Below are 15,581 nucleotides of genomic sequence, written 5' to 3' on the forward strand. Positions count from 1 at the left end.
AAATGGGGGTTCCTTTCAGGCCTGCTCCAAAACCAGTTCCCTAGAAGCCCTCTTCTCCGTTTCTATTTTCACAGCTTCCAAGAGCCTCTTCATCTCTGGGCCTTTCTCCTCCCCAAAACTCCCAGAGAAACCCGGGATCTTGGCAAAAGTGGATGGGGGTGCTTTACTCTTCCACGTTTTTCCAAGCAATTGCTTCTTCCATTAAAATTTGTAGATGTGACTCGATAATGGGGGGGAGTCTGGTTACCATAATGTTGCTCGTGTAATTGTACATTAATGATACCAAAAAAAAATTGTAGATGTGCTCTGCAGAATGTTGGCATTAATTTTGTTTCCCTCCCTCCCCTTTTCCTGCTTCCCTCCTTAGGCGGATGTTTCCCAGTTACAAAGTGAAGGTGACTGGCCTTAATCCCAAAACGAAATACATACTCCTCATGGACATCGTTCCTGCCGACGACCACAGATACAAGTTCGCAGATAATAAATGGTAGGCACTGGCGGGGCAGGTGGGAGGGCACGGAGCAAAGTGAACACCCAACTCCCTTCCTGTGCTGAACCAATAAATGCTCCTTCAACTCCTACTGTGCGCTAGAGGTTTTGGCTACCCATTCCACTGTACCCCCATGACCAGCCTGTGAGGAAGAAATAACAGCCATTAGCCCCCATTTTATAGACAAAAAAACTGAGGCTGGGAGAGAGTAAAGGGCCTGTAATCTATTGCTGCACCCGTGGCTCATGGATTTTTAAAAAGGGTATTGTTACCTGGCGCTGGAGGTATTTCTGGGGGCATAAAACCATTTACAGTTATTTTTTATGAGTTACCGGCTTCGAGCATGCCTTTTTATGAAATTGCAAACTCAGGCCTTGGTATTCGAGTTAAACAGGCAAGAGAGGAGAAAACCATTCCTTGCGTGGATTGCCCCCACAGCTGCCAATAGTGTGGAGCTCGAAGAGGAAGCCGCTTCTGAAAGCCCTCAAGGAGTTTTCTGAGACTTTTTTGCCCAAGCTTCCAGAACCCACTGATCGTTCTTGGGGAGCGAGAGGCTGCCTGACTCGGCGGTGCTCCTGGTGCTGGAAGAGGAATGGAGAGGAAGGAGGAAGGGCTGCACAGGGGTTGAGGGGGCTTCCTGGGACACTGGCAGCAGGCATTCTGGGCACCTGGGATTGCACATGCCCAAGTGAGCCCTGAGCGTCGTTTCTAGATCATTCTCCTATTCAGCAGCCCTTCCCAGCACACGAAGCCACCAGCACTAGTGTGCTAAGTCTGGGTGGGTTTCGCCTCTCCTCGGTCTAGGTCTGTGACGGGCAAAGCAGAGCCTGCCATGCCGGGCCGCCTCTACGTGCACCCGGACTCGCCGGCCACCGGTGCTCACTGGATGCGGCAGCTGGTTTCCTTCCAGAAACTCAAGCTTACCAACAACCACCTGGACCCATTTGGGCATGTAAGTAGCTTGCGCAGCCCAGCCTTGGACCTCTGCTCCACACCTCCTGCCTGCCGGTCTCTCTTGCCCTCTTTCCTCCCTCCGTCTTGCTGAAGGAGCTGGGCTCTCCTGGGAGCCTCACAGCCACACTTCTCTCCTCATTCCATTTCCCCTCCTGTAGTCTTTCTCTCACCCTACCTTCTTGATCTAGCCTTCCTTTCTCTTCCCTTTTTCCTTTTTTCTTATTTTTCTCACCTTCTAATCAGTTTTCCATTTCCTCTTCCTCCTTTCTGTCTCCGTCTCTCTAACCCTTTGTGGTCCACAGCCTGAAGCTCTGGGTCTGTCTCTCCTAGGTGGCTGGAGATCTGCCCTGGGTCTCCTGGCCTGGGGTTCACACTGCATCCTGGCCACCCACACCCAACACTGCCTTTGCTGTGGTTCGTGGGTCATGGGGAGACTAAAGCTGCACACCCCACTGGGAGACTGGGGCTGGTGAACCCAGACTGCACTTCAGCCCCCTCTGTAATGGGATGGGGGCGGTTGGGTTTCAGTCCTTCAGAAAACATGGTCCCCTAGCCCCGTGGATTCTCAGCACAGACTGCACAGAGGCTGGACCATGGTGGCACCTGCATGTGCCTTCCTTACCCCCTTCCAAATACTGCCTTATTGGGATGCTCAGGTGACAGGGAGAGCCTAGGCCACCTGCCCCTCTTTACAGGGGAAGCCAATCCACCAGAGACGAACTCTAGTACCCTTGCTCCTTTAGCTTGATACTCTTGTATTTATCTGTTTTTCCCAACTTCCAGCTTCTCCCCTCCCCCCACCATGCCCAGAACAGGCAAACTAAGCCAGAGCCCTAAACCTGGGGTCTGGAGAGGCCCTGAGAGGGGGGCCTAGTAAACTCCTGGAAACCACATACAGGATATTGAGTGTGCAGCCCCCCATCCTCCAAGAGAATGTGTAGATTCTCTGTAGGGCATCACCCTTTTCCCCAAAGAAAAACAAGGAAAGAACAAAGGAATAGTTTTTTTTAAAGGCACTGAATTTCTTCATTGGAAATAATTAATCACCAAGACAGAACAGTCTCTAAATTTAGTGTTTAGAACCCATAGCTTGATGATTCTACTACACAAGTGGGCTCATGCCTCTGAGGGCATTTGATCCTCATAGCAGCCTGGAGAGGGTGGAAATATGCAGCTTTTGTACATGGGAGTCCAGGGGAGGGGGGTGACTTGCACAAGGTCATACATTTTGTATCTGGGAACAGGGTTTGAGACTGGTCTGTGTAATTCCAAAAGTGGCCCTTCTGCTGTTATGTCTAGAATATCGACAAACACATGGTCCACAATTTGGAGGCATGAGAGGGCTGGGAGTGAATGGGTTTGATAGGGAGAGAGGACAGTTTACGAAGGTCCAAATGAGAAATTTGCTCCTGTGGGGCTTTTGATCTGGAGGTCTTGGGTGGAAGGGGTTCTGCAGGGCCCTCCACTGAGGCGCTTAATGCTCTCTCCAAACGTGGTTGGTGTGAGGTTGAATGTCAGGCCAGCCGCCTAAAGAGGATAAGGAGGCTGTTTGCTTTCCACGCTGCTGGGAAATGCAGAAGGGTGAAGGGGGTCATTTCTATGCAAATCACGGGCTCTTTTCGATTTAAGCCCCGGGTGATGGGCCTGCGGTGTTCTGCTTGCTGGTTCATCCCAGCACACAGATGTCCCCCAGCTGGCCAGTTGGTGGCCGGCTTGTGGTGCTGTGTACCTACGGGTACTAGAGGGTACTTTGGGTTAAGCGTTGGGGAGAGCTGGGACGGTTCCATCTAGGTCCGGCGCGCATCTCCAGCTGGCTGACATCCTTCCTGGATGCCAGGGCGCTTTTGTGGGGCCTCCTTGGAACCTTAGTGCCAGGAAGCAGGACTGTCCTCCAGCCCCACTGTGGCTCTTAGCTGACTCTCTGCGGCTCTGGGTGTGCGTTTGGGGTCGCGCAGGGGTGGACGCTCGGGAAGGCGCACAGCCCCACAGCCGCGATCCGGGCGCCCCTGTGAATCTCAGGTCCTCCGAGCCCGTGGAGGACGCAGCAGTGCCCCGAACTGCGCCGGCTTCCCCAGAGGCCACGCATTCCCACCCCAAACTCTGGACTCGGGAGTCCAGAGCCTTCCTAATGAAATTAGAGACCATTAGATCGCCCTCGCGCTGATGTCCCTACACTGTCCCCGGCCGTCAAAGCAATTTGGCTAAGCCGGGACGATGGCCGGGCCGGCCCTGGGCTGTGGCCGCCGGCGGGGCCCCGCTGCGTCTCTCTGTCGCCACGCCGCCCAAGCCGGCGTCGCTATCGGCCAGGGAGGCGGCCGGGCCCGGCGGCCCGAGATTAGAGCTCGCGGTCCGGGTCGGGGAGCTGCGGGCCCCCGAGCTGCTCGCCCCTCCCCCGCCTCCGGGAGGGTCTCCGGGGTCGCCCCAAGAACCCCGCCCCAAGGTCATCAGTGCAAACAATCAAAGACGCCGAGACAACCTCCCCCGCTCCGGTTTGCGGTCCTGGGGAAAAAGCAGGCCAGATTTTCAGCCCGTTAAACGCGGCCTTCTCGCCCATTCGGTGGGGACCGATCAGGGCGTTTTGATAAATATTAGTGTGAACAGCCACCCGGAGCATCAGAACCCAGGCGTCATCAAAACAACATACCCAGATTTATTAGCGCGTTTACTCCCCTGTGTGGACAGTTGCTCCAGCAAGGGGCAGGGGCCTGCAGGCCCCCTCCTAACATTGGTGATAGTGGTGATAATAACAGTACAGCTACAGAAGTAAGACTCCGCTTGTCCCTGAGAGCACCCCAACAGAGGAGAAGATAGGAAGGAAGGAGAAAGAAAATATATTCCCCCACAAGCAGATGCAGCAGTTCTGTCTGGGGCCAAGTCTGGAGATAATTCTGGTTGTGGATTCTGAAATGTTGATAAAGTTAGAAAAAGGGAACCTCAAGGGCAGCCAGGCCCTCCTTTGATGGAGGTGGAGTGTGGGGTGCGTTCTCCCCCATCTCACCATCCTTAAAGGTCCCTCCACCCCATTAGCCTCTTTTTCTCATTGACTCCACTTTGCACATTCTAAAGGCCAAGTCTGTGATTTCTATTCCAGTTTTTTTGATGCTTAGTCACTTCCTTTGCGTCTCTCATGGTATTTTTTCGGGGGGCGGTGGGAGGGAGTCATTTATATGTTTGTTTATTTGTTTCTTCTCTTTCATTCCAAAATCATCGCCCAGACTTCCCAAAGGGCACCCGTTCCTTGCTGCAGACTTGCTTTGCCCTGGGTGGGGGCGGGAAGTACCCTATACAAGGAGTTAATTTATTAAACAAACTTTATTAAGAATTCTGATTTACTGCCCTGTGTGCTTTGGGTAGATTCCTGGAATGTTACCCTGGCTTTTTTGGTTGGAAATTGTCGTTTTTGAAATGTTTTTTTTTAATGAAATCACTGGCTCCTTTTCAAAACAGGAGGAAAAAAATCGGGCTATTTTTTCAAGAGCCTATGGAAGGAGGGGAATTTGGGGAGTAAAGAGAGGGGTTTTACCTGGAAACAAAGGGTTTTTTATTTTTCTTCCAATCTAATTGTCTGTATTACTTTTAGATTATTCTAAATTCCATGCACAAATACCAGCCCAGATTACACATCGTGAAAGCAGATGAAAATAATGGATTTGGCTCAAAAAATACTGCCTTTTGCACCCATGTCTTTCCGGAGACCGCATTTATCGCTGTGACTTCCTACCAGAACCACAAGGTAAGCCTAATACCCAGGAACTACTGCGCTGGGCCCGCCTGCTCGTTTGCATGAATCTGCAGGGTTCTCCTGCTGAAACTTTAAGCTTTAAGGGCAGGTGGCTTCATTCCTCTTCACAGCGGCCTCTACCCCAGGGGGCTGGGGCTGGGGCTGAGCTGCAGCCTAAGGGTTGCAGCCTTTTGTATTATATTGACCGATATGGCAGCACTCTCTCTCTCTTCCTCTCTTTCTTTCTCTCCCCACCCACCGCCAGTTAGAAACAAACCTGTACAACTGCAGATGACCACGCACTTCCACTGCACTCATGGTCAATGAGAAGTCGCTTTGTTGCATGGTTCTGGGGTCTGGGGTGAGGGATCTGCTGCCTCCCTTCCTAAGCCGCCTTTTCTGTTGGGGTCAGTTTCCTCTCCTCCACTCTGCATTATGGATGCATTTCGACTTGAATCCGGGCAGGTGGCAAAGTAACTATTAACCTTGGGCCTGGATTTCCCAGATGCTTCTCTAATTGTTTCAGTGATTACCGACTGCAGACCATATTCTGTAACAAGGTTGGCATTGTTAAAACAAAACCCCAATCCCAGCACCCTGTTCCCCTAGCAGCCTAGATCACGGCTCCTGGGATTTAGACAGGATCCTGCAAAACCACAGCCTGGTGAGGGGAGGCGGCGCTGGGCCAATGTGTTGCTTGGGCGAAGGTGGCTGCCCTGTGGTATAGAGGTGGGATGGGCAGATGGATGGTGTCAATGTCTGACCTCACGCTGTACGAAATAGAAATGATTTGGGCATTTCAGAGCTTGACAGTGGTATTGGAAGGAGGCATCCCATAACCTCAGGTTGGGGGAACATCTTTTGTTTCTCAGGAGAAAGGGCTTGTCTTGACTTGTCACGGTTCACGTTCACGTCTGGTCTTTAAAAACCTGAGTGTGCGTGGATTCATTTTATTTAGGTGGGGAGGAAGAAACAGGATCGAATGATTCCTAAGCCTTGTTATAAAAAGATCTGGAAAGGCAAGATATAGGGGCTAAGGTTATAGACTGGAGTATCAGGCAGTGATCTGAGTTTTGAGGCTGTTGTGGGGAAAAGAAAGGGGGTCGATATGGGATCGACATAAGGACGTGGACCTGGGACATGGTGGTGACGCCCCTCCCCCTCCACAGCTCCTGTCCACACCTGCAAGATAAGGGCAGGGTAGGGGGAGGTTTCAGGGGCTGTGGAGTGAGGCAGGAGAGGCCAGGAAGGGTGGGAGATGGATCAGCTCCCTAAAGCCTCCAGTCACCCTGGAAAGGTCATTCCAGTGCAGGCTGCGTGTCAGATAATCCACCCTCCCCGCCCCCGCCCCTGCCCCGCAGGGAAGCCAGTACAGTTACAAAATGCTGTGGGTAATCTCCCAATTCAGATGGTCAGTGACCAGGCCGAGCGTGATGGATGGTCCCTTCCAGGCCACAGCCCTGTCCAGGAACCCAGGTCTTAAAAGAGTTTCCCTACAGAAGAAGACAAACTCCCCACAATGCAACTACTTTTTAAAGGGGAAGAAGGATTTTTCTGAGTTTCCCCTGACTAGAACCAACAAGAGCAAAAACATTAAGTCCAAATGCCCTGAAAGTTGCAAATCTATTTCAGGGGAATTTGAGTCTGGCTGCTAGAGGCCTGTTTCCTCTATGGCTGCTGTAAACCTGTGTTTAACTTTGTGGTGACGGTTACAGGGGGATAAAATGGAAAAAATAGCAACAAGGACACTCAGTTCCTGGTATACATAGGCGCAGAGGCTCCCAGACCTAACAGAAGGTCCAAAAATATGCCACTTTTTAAAAATCACCCAGAAAGCCCAGGTTCATAAGGAAAGGACATTAACATGTGGATGCTCAGGTCCTTTTGGGGAAATTCCTGAGCTCTGTGTAGCTATGATCTTAGGCTCCATCAGGCATGGGTGGATCTGGGGGAGCACTCTCTCTCTTTTTGCTTATAGCTTTAATGAGACATAATCATCATAAAATAAAGTGCAGTATTTGAAGTATACAATTTGATAAGTTTGATGTATGTATATTCTCATGAAACCATCCCTGAAACCACATGTGAATATACTCAATACTCCCCAAATTTCTACCTAAAAGAAAAGTTTTTCCCAATGAATATATTTAGCGATCTGTGTGTGTGAAGGAATGTCTGCCCAGTGGGGTGTGTACATGTGAGTTTTGCACACAGTCTAAGAGATTGTGGGTCAAAATGCTCATGGTTCTGCAAATGTACATCTCCAGGTATGCATTCGGATGTATGTCTTATCTGATGGCCACACAAAGAGTTTGTGCACAGGAATTGTTTCTTTTCTTTGCTGATTGGGCCAGGGAGCCCAGCTGAGCTGCACAGAGAGGTCTTTTTAGCCCACCTGACATTCAGAAGAGGCATGTCATAGGAGACGGCTTTCAGTTACTACCCCTATCTGAGGTTTCCCCCCCACTTTAAGCTCTGGAGTGCCGAACACATTTAGTCTCTTTGTCAGGAGGAAGTCTAAAGCAGTCCACTTTTTCAGTCAAATCCAGGGCTCCTGCAAATGTTCCCTGCGTGGATATATGATGTGTGACTTAAATCAGCGGGCCGGGCTGAATGTGATTTGTGGACTCTGTCTCGCTACTTTATTGTCCACCTGGACGGGTTGTTAAGGCTCCTGACTTCGTGGGTAGAAGTTACCTGAGCTCTTACCTTCACATAGGGTTAAGGTGAGAGTCTGGATTCCAAATGCATTTGACTCTCATGAGTTACTTAGCTAAGTTTCCTCATCTGTAAAATGGTAATACAATACGCTCCTTATTTGTTGTTATCATTGGTGAGGCTTAAATGAGATAATCCATGAAAGTGTGTAAAGGCACAGATGAAGCACACTGTTAGTGATGATTCCATTGATGAACTACTTAACTGATCAGTTTATTATCATGGCAACTCTATGCAACATGCAGGCTCTGGAAAACTCCTCACCTGCCCTGTTTAAGACTCTAAAAAGCTGGTATTTTTACTAAGTTCTTATTCCTGTGGTTTATAACCAACTACAAATGTTAGTCTTTGTGGTTTAGTGAGTTCATCCCCTGATCATGGTGTCAATTCATGGACTTTTTGCCCAGAATTAGGTTTGGTATAAATGAGCAGGGAGAGAAAAGCCACCCATGTGATTAAGGGGCCATGACAATTTGGGACAATATGAGCCACTAATTTTTGGTCAGGAGGGCTCAGTGCCTTCAGAAGGATCACTCCGCTTGGACTGCAGGTATGTGGCAGAGCTCATTTCTTGTGCTTCAGTCACATACCCATAGACCACAGGGCTCCTAATGACACGATGTATTTCCACAGCCCAGCTGTGATCCCAAGCTGGATTTGGGAGTTATTTCCCCAGATGGTTGACAGCTTGAAAAAGATATTTAAAAACTCGAATCTTCCCCTGTGACATTTGCTCTGTGAAACACGTTTTTGTAAGGTTTTCACTGCAGCTGTCAGCGGCTCCCAGAGCAATCCCCAGAAATATCTAGGTGTTAAAAAAAGGTCACATGGGCATTTCATTTCTCTGCTCTTGCAACAATGGCTGTGTATGCAAGTATGTCTATACCCTGATATTAACTTACTTTGCCATTAAAAGGCATTTTCCTCCTGCTTAAATCATTGTGTAAGGAGCCTGTATTTATGAGGTATGAGCTTTCTGGTTGGGACCAGGAAATGAACCCCTAATAGAGAGACATAATTAAGATTTTTGGCCCTCGTGAGGGTTTTTTTTTTCCCCAAAAGCAAAAATTCACAACAATTATTCTCATTAATTTTTACAACCTCTGTCTCACTGGTTGGAGCTGGCATTGGTATTTGTTTTGCTCTCACCCCTTCCCCTCCCCCGGATATCCGGTTTAATGCTGATTTTGGAGGGACTACATTTGTATGACTAATGGAAGTCTGTTTCTGTGGAACCTTTTAGTAGAACTCAGACATCCAAGTGGGTCAGACTGTGTGCCCGTGAGTGATTTAGCTGACATGCAGCGTATCAGGGAGGGAATCACAAGGACAAGGTTATGGCATGTGAGTGACATATATGAAATAACATGGACATTTTCACCTGTAGCTAAGCTTGTATGTTAACAGTTCCCAAGATAATTCTTAGATCCTATAGATGTCTATATTCAGTCTACAAAGCAAGACATATGTAAGATCAACATAACTAAGTATATAGAGAGGAAGTTGTAATTGTGCTTATCCTATGGAATCGTATTTTTGCAAGCGGTGGTGATAAGCACAAGTAGAACTGTTTGAAGTGCAAGAAATGGTTTTGAACAGAACATTTTTGCTGATAAAATTCCCAAACTCACCCTTTTCATTTTCTTCTCAGGGTCTTTTTTTCTCCTGAGCGCTTAGTGGAGCAGTGACATCATGGACTAGGCATTAATTCAGCCTTGATGACACACCCTTCTTGTCTTCACTATTTTCAGGGACTGGTTTCAGTGACTGGGTGGGAGGGGGGCCTGGGGAGTGGGGCAAGATTTCTCTCCACCTCTTTTTTAATGATCTAAGTTTTACTTAACTTTTTAAAAGTACCCCCTTTTTAAAAAGAAAGATTTATGGTCAACTGTGTTGTATTTTTATTGTGACAAAATCTGTGTGGGAAAGAGCCCTACTAGGTGGTAGCCTTTTGGACTCAAAATAGAACTGGATTCAGGAGTGCATATTTTAAAGACTGTTTTCCAAAAGTATGTTATAGATTTTCTACTTACTCTGAAGAGTCCAGTCAAAATCAGTAAGTTGCAGGAATGGGGACAGTTATGAAATAAGGGAGGAGGGAATCTATACATAAACACCCACACATATTTTTAAAAGTTTTAAAGTAGGTTTTATTTTTTACATCAGTTTTAGGTTCACAGTAAAGTTGAGTGGGAAGTACAGAGAGTTCCCATACACCCCTTTTCCACACATATGCACAACCTCCCCCACTATCAACAGCCTCCACCAGAGTGGGACATTTATTGCAATTGATGATCCTACAGTGACACGTTATAATCACCTAGAGTCCACAGTTTACATTGGGGTTCACTCTTCGTGTGTATTCTGTGGGTTTGGGTAAACGTATATGACATGTGTCCATCATTATAATATCACACAGAGTGGTTTTCCTGGCATCAGAGTTCTCTGGGCTCCCCCACTCCTTCCCCCCAACCCCTGGCAACCACTGGTCTTTGTAGTTTCCATAGTTTTGCCTTTTCCAAAATGTCGTATGATTAGCATCATAGCACGTATTTTTTAAATGTTAGTTTTACATATATTTTTATTGTGAATACACATACATATACATGCATACATATGGTTTTCATATCAAATCAATTCATTATGGAATCTTGGGGTTAGAAGGAACCCTATATGGCTGTCTCTTCCAGAACACAGGACATACCAGGATGCGTGCCCCCAAATGCACACATCATGGGGGCATTCATTATATTCCTCATTTCTCAAACAAACGACCCAGAGGTAGATGAGATGGTTTTTGCAGGTACTTGGGTGTGATGGAATCATAGAGAGAAAATCGTTCTCATTCCTATGGTCTTTCTATCTGTCTGTCAAGGAGGAGTGAGTCTTAGGTCGGTAACTGTTTGTGTTGAATGTGTCTCAAAAAGTGTCTAATTTCCCTGTGCAACAAAGGGATGAAAGCCTTGGATCTAGAGCTTTCTGTGGGTACCAGCAGAGACAAACCAAGGTAATGGGTTTCTTTCTACCAGTTAGCAAGTGATTCTAGTTAGACATAAAGAAGTGATATTTTTTATAAAATAATTTTAAATAAAAGATGAGTGATTTAAATAAAAATGTTAAGCAGGCCCATGCACAGGTCCTATAGAGATGTGCTGATGATGGTAAAAGTGAACCTCGAATGGGTGGACTGTGATGAATGCTGCCCTGGTGTCTATAAAGTGGTTTGGTCTACAAAAGTTCGATTCACACACAGCTTTTAGGAAACACTTCTTGCAACTTCTACATGGATGCACTCTCACCAGTACCTGCTACTACTGCACAATCATGCCAGTAGACTACGTGTTGATGCTTTACATGAAAGTTCTGGGTCTTGAACCAAAGATCCTTCTCTGTTACTAAGTTTGGACATTGCAACAGAAATGAGAGTGAGGGCTCTCTCTTCCTACCTGGAAAATTAGAGGGGTGTGGAGCTGTTTGATAGCTACCAGATATGTTATGATTCTCTATGTTGGTGTTTTAGATACCAGTTTCCACCTGAGCTAGCAAACTCTGTCTGTGAAACTGTGAAATGAACATGAAATTAGCATGGTAGGATTTTGTCAGCAACCAGCAACTCTGTCCCCATGGAGATTGCCACAGTGAAGGAAGTCAACACTTACAGCTTTCCAAATGGGGTACAAGGGGGCAAGTATTGAGGCCTAGATTGCATTTGAAACACAAAATGCTAAGATTAAAAAAAAAAAAAAGCCCAACCCGGCTGGAATGATGCAGAATATGACTCCAATTAATGGGCAAACCGAAACCAGGTTTTTTTCCCCTTTTAAAAGCAGTCTGATCCAGGATATTTTTTTCAAAACCTCCCCTTGAAGGAAATGGTGGGTCCAGTTGATGTGACTGGCTTCATTTGCTTCTTGGGCTTGCCAGAGGCTGCATTTCCCTGACACTTACTAGCTCCTGTCCCAAGGTAGTCATGTAGCAATCAAGTGAAAACCAACTCTTTCTCCCGTTCAGATCACCCAATTAAAGATCGAGAATAATCCCTTTGCCAAAGGATTCCGGGGCAGCGATGACATGGAGTTGCATAGAATGTCGAGGATGCAAAGGTAAGAGAGTGGATTCCTTGACTCCCTTGCCTCCACTTACCTCCCGATAACCCAGGTGAACCAGCGGCAGCCTCCCTCCATGAACCTCCCTGCCTGCAGAAGACCAAGCACAGAGAATTGGGTGCTCTTAGCTACCAAGTAAGAGGACAGTGAACCTCCTTCCATCCTACTTTCTGATAACCGTCACACATGGTTTACTCGATCAGGCAACCTGGTGGGCCGGGAGAATATTCCAGGGAATTTGCATTCTCCATCTGCCTGGGAACAAAAGCTACACCTTTCTTCTCTTTCTTTGCTGTCTCTCACTCTCTCTCTAGTGAGGTCCTCTCTCTCTTTCTTCCCATAAGTCACAGCCGATGAATGATTTTCTTTTTTGGCAACAGCTCTTGGTAAATGAAAGGGAAGTTAATGACTTGATTTCCTGGGGGTGAAATACAGACAAACTTGACACCATGTGGTGGTCCAGGGCACTGGGGGATTGGAAGCTGGTGATAAAAATTGCTCAGTATTTTTACATATCCTGTGGTCACAGTCGCTGATATGATGAATAGAAGGGGGCTGTAGCAAATGTACAGAGTGGGAATTTGGTCTGATTTGAAAGGATTGTACAAGCATTGCCAATTTTGTCGAACATTCTCTCTACCTCTTGATATGCTTCCAAAATAACTTACCATATGGCAAGAAAATTAGCCATCCATCTTGATCCCTTTGACCAAGAAAGTTTTTTTTTTTTCTTCCCCTTTTGCTGGGTTTAGTATTTCAAAATAAAATGAGGTCGTTTAGGAAGCTTTTCCTTATTCTTTCTGGAAGACATGAAAAGGGAAAGTTGGGCAGATAGGCTGACAGGCTCATTCAAAGAAAGACAACATACCTAAGAAAGAGAAAGAGAAAAGGCTGCAGCTTTGTGGTGTTAATATTGGGCTTAGGAATATGTGCCATGGGAATGATTTTCAGAAAGCGGGCTTAGCATGCATTTCAAAAATAAATATGCCATTATCTCCAGGCGTGCACAATATATCACATTCCTATGTGTTCCCGCATTCATGATTGGTTTCCTTCGTGATAGTGGATTATTAGTAAGATGCTTTTTGTGGCTAAAACAGCCAAGATCTGAAGTTATTACTTTTAAGGAATTTTGGCTTCGAGTGTCTACCTTGTGAAATTGGCATTGGCTTTAGTCTATAGTTAGTGGACATGGTTACGACAAATATCATGTAAAGCTGAGAGCGGCTGAACCACTGGTGGCCCTGGGCTCAGAGAGACAAGCTTTTATTTCCGCGCGTTCGGAGTCCCATCCTGACCTGCCCATTGTCTGTCATTCAGGCAGCTTAGCCATTGATGGCCTTGTCTCAGTGCCCCCGCAGGTAAGGTCTAGGCTGGGCAGGGCAGACTGGAGAGAAGACATCCTCTCTCAGCTGCAGTTGAAGGGATTTTCCATCTCCTGTATCTTCCCTCCCCCCGACAAGGTCAAGAGCAGGTGGGGTAATGGACTTAAGGGGTAACGAATCACCCCTCTCACTTAACCAGTCACCTTCCTGTTGATTCTATCTTCCTGGCATACCTCAGAATTTACCAGCTTTCTCCATCCACACCCCCTGTCCCAGCCGCCACCATTCTCACGGGCATGCTGCAGCTTCCTAACTTATTTGGACCTGCTTTTGTCCTGTTCCCTTTCAGGACACCCTCCAGGTGGCTGCCAAAGACATCTTTGTAAAACAAAAAACAGACAAGGTTACCCCACGGCCTGGGACCTTCTCAGTTCTCCCTAACCCCCTTCACCTGCCATGTAAGGTCCAGACTCCTTCGGGTGGTTGACCACACTCTTACCACTGGGCCTGGCCACTCCCCCAGCTCGGTCCCCCACTGCTGCCCCCTGCTTCTGCCCCCTCTCTATTTTGATCATGTTGAGGGAGGTGCTCAAGCCTGTATTCTTTCCATTATTTTTGGCTCTTTGAACAGCATGTTTGTGCTGCCTCAGACTGTCTCTTTTCCTGCTCGCCATGGAGGTCTCCTTGTGGCTATTTCTTCCTCCAAGATGTTTCCCCTGGCCACAGACTGTGTAATCGTGGTGTGTCTATCCCCAAGACCCCCACTACTTTCCTGTCTCAGGTCAGGGTCCTGCACTTTGGGAGCCGCTGGACAGATGATAGATATAAAAGGAGAGGCAGGTAGGGGGAGTCCAGGTATTTGAGAGGTCAAATGTCAGAGATCCTGGGGACTCTGCAACTGTTCTAAACACAGCTGGTTAGCTATTTAGGCAGATGCCTACTTTTGGTCTGCATTGGCTGTCCTGACCATACCTCATTACTGAAGGTTGGCTGAGGTTTTGGCCAGGTGTCCTTCGTGGGTAGGCACTTGGAGGTGGGTAATCAGTAGGTGCTCACTAATTGACATGCTGTGTCAAAACTCCCAGCCTAGGAGCCATGTGTGTCTTTGTGGTCATGTTAAGAGTTGCCCAGGGCAATAAGAGGGCTGAGCAGGTTGGGAGAGGGGCAAGGGTCACCCGCCCAGGTCCCTGGAGATGGCCCCTGGGAAGAAGAGAGTGTGAAGCACGGTGGCTCCAATAGAAGGCTTTGGAGTCAGACAGACTTTGGAGTCACACAGATCTGGGTTCCATCCTTGCTCTGCATCTATTGGCATATGACCTTGAGCAAGTGATTTAACTGCAGAGAGCTTCAGGATTTTCATCTCTAAAACAGGCATAAATAAATATAGCTTCCACTTTCTGTTTCTGTAAGAATTATATGAGCAAATGCCCTTAGAGGGCTTGGATCCTGGTCCATGCTCAATGCAATGTTTCTAATTTGGGGGAACACTCCCCATGACTCCCAGTTTTGCCCTTGTTCAGAATTTATTCTAGGCTTTGGTGCCAACTCCCAGGTTGCAGTAGGTAGTGACACGGGGGGAAGATGGCTCTCTGGAGTTGGCAGTGATAACAACCAGGCTGGAATGACAGGCTCACTGTTAATCTTGTAATCCTGTTTCCTGTCCCCTACATACCCGGTGACAGCTGGCTCTGAGAGAAAAGCAGGAGAGATGAACTTTTCTATTCCAAGAATCAGAAGAAGGGAGAGGGCTGAGCATTAACCCAAAGTTATCCCCCATAAATAGCTTTTGGATTAGCTTGGCAAGTGGCTGGGCACTCACTCCACTATCTCTCTTCACCCGTCTCTCTGTTTGGAAAATGCAGCTGGTGTCTTTCTTCATTATTTTTCAACATTCATTTATGGTTTTTAGTTATAGAAGCAATAGGTGCTCATTGTACAAATGGGGGAGCTATGCAAAAGCACAAAGTAGGCAAAAATTCATTTAAAAATCCTATCTCTTGCAGACTGATGGGACTGTGTGCTAAGGTTGTTTTGAAAGGTTAATCTGAGGTTTACAAAACATCTTGTCCTAAAAACCAGTATTTCCCAAATGGTAGTATTCCCTCCCCTGGTGATAAATGAGATGCTTTTAGAGGGTGCACAGACACCCAGGCACGTCAGATGGATTTCAGACTTAAAATTGGACTAGAGGAAAGGAGGAAAGGCAAGAAGGAGGGGAGGGAAGACAGTTAAGGCTGATTATTTCAGGAAACAATATTAACTAAATG

At 47.3% G+C, this 15,581-nt stretch overlaps 1 protein-coding gene across 3 annotated transcripts in view; it reads left to right on the plus strand.

Annotated features, from left to right (window-relative positions):
- TBX5 (T-box transcription factor 5) overlaps positions 1-15,581 on the plus strand; it is a 45,868-nt gene that overhangs the window by 7,826 nt on the left and 22,461 nt on the right. For all 3 annotated transcript variants that reach the window (XM_036929458.2, XM_036929457.2, XM_036929454.2), the window contains 4 exons: positions 368-487; positions 1,295-1,442; positions 5,025-5,177; positions 11,895-11,986. In XM_036929458.2, coding sequence (XP_036785353.2) covers positions 368-487; positions 1,295-1,442; positions 5,025-5,177; positions 11,895-11,986 — 513 coding nt within the window. The remainder of the gene's footprint in view (positions 1-367; positions 488-1,294; positions 1,443-5,024; positions 5,178-11,894; positions 11,987-15,581) is intronic.

The sequence above is a fragment of the Manis pentadactyla genome, chromosome 14 (genome assembly GCF_030020395.1).
Source record: "Manis pentadactyla isolate mManPen7 chromosome 14, mManPen7.hap1, whole genome shotgun sequence".
NCBI classification, from domain to species: Eukaryota; Metazoa; Chordata; class Mammalia; order Pholidota; family Manidae; genus Manis; species Manis pentadactyla.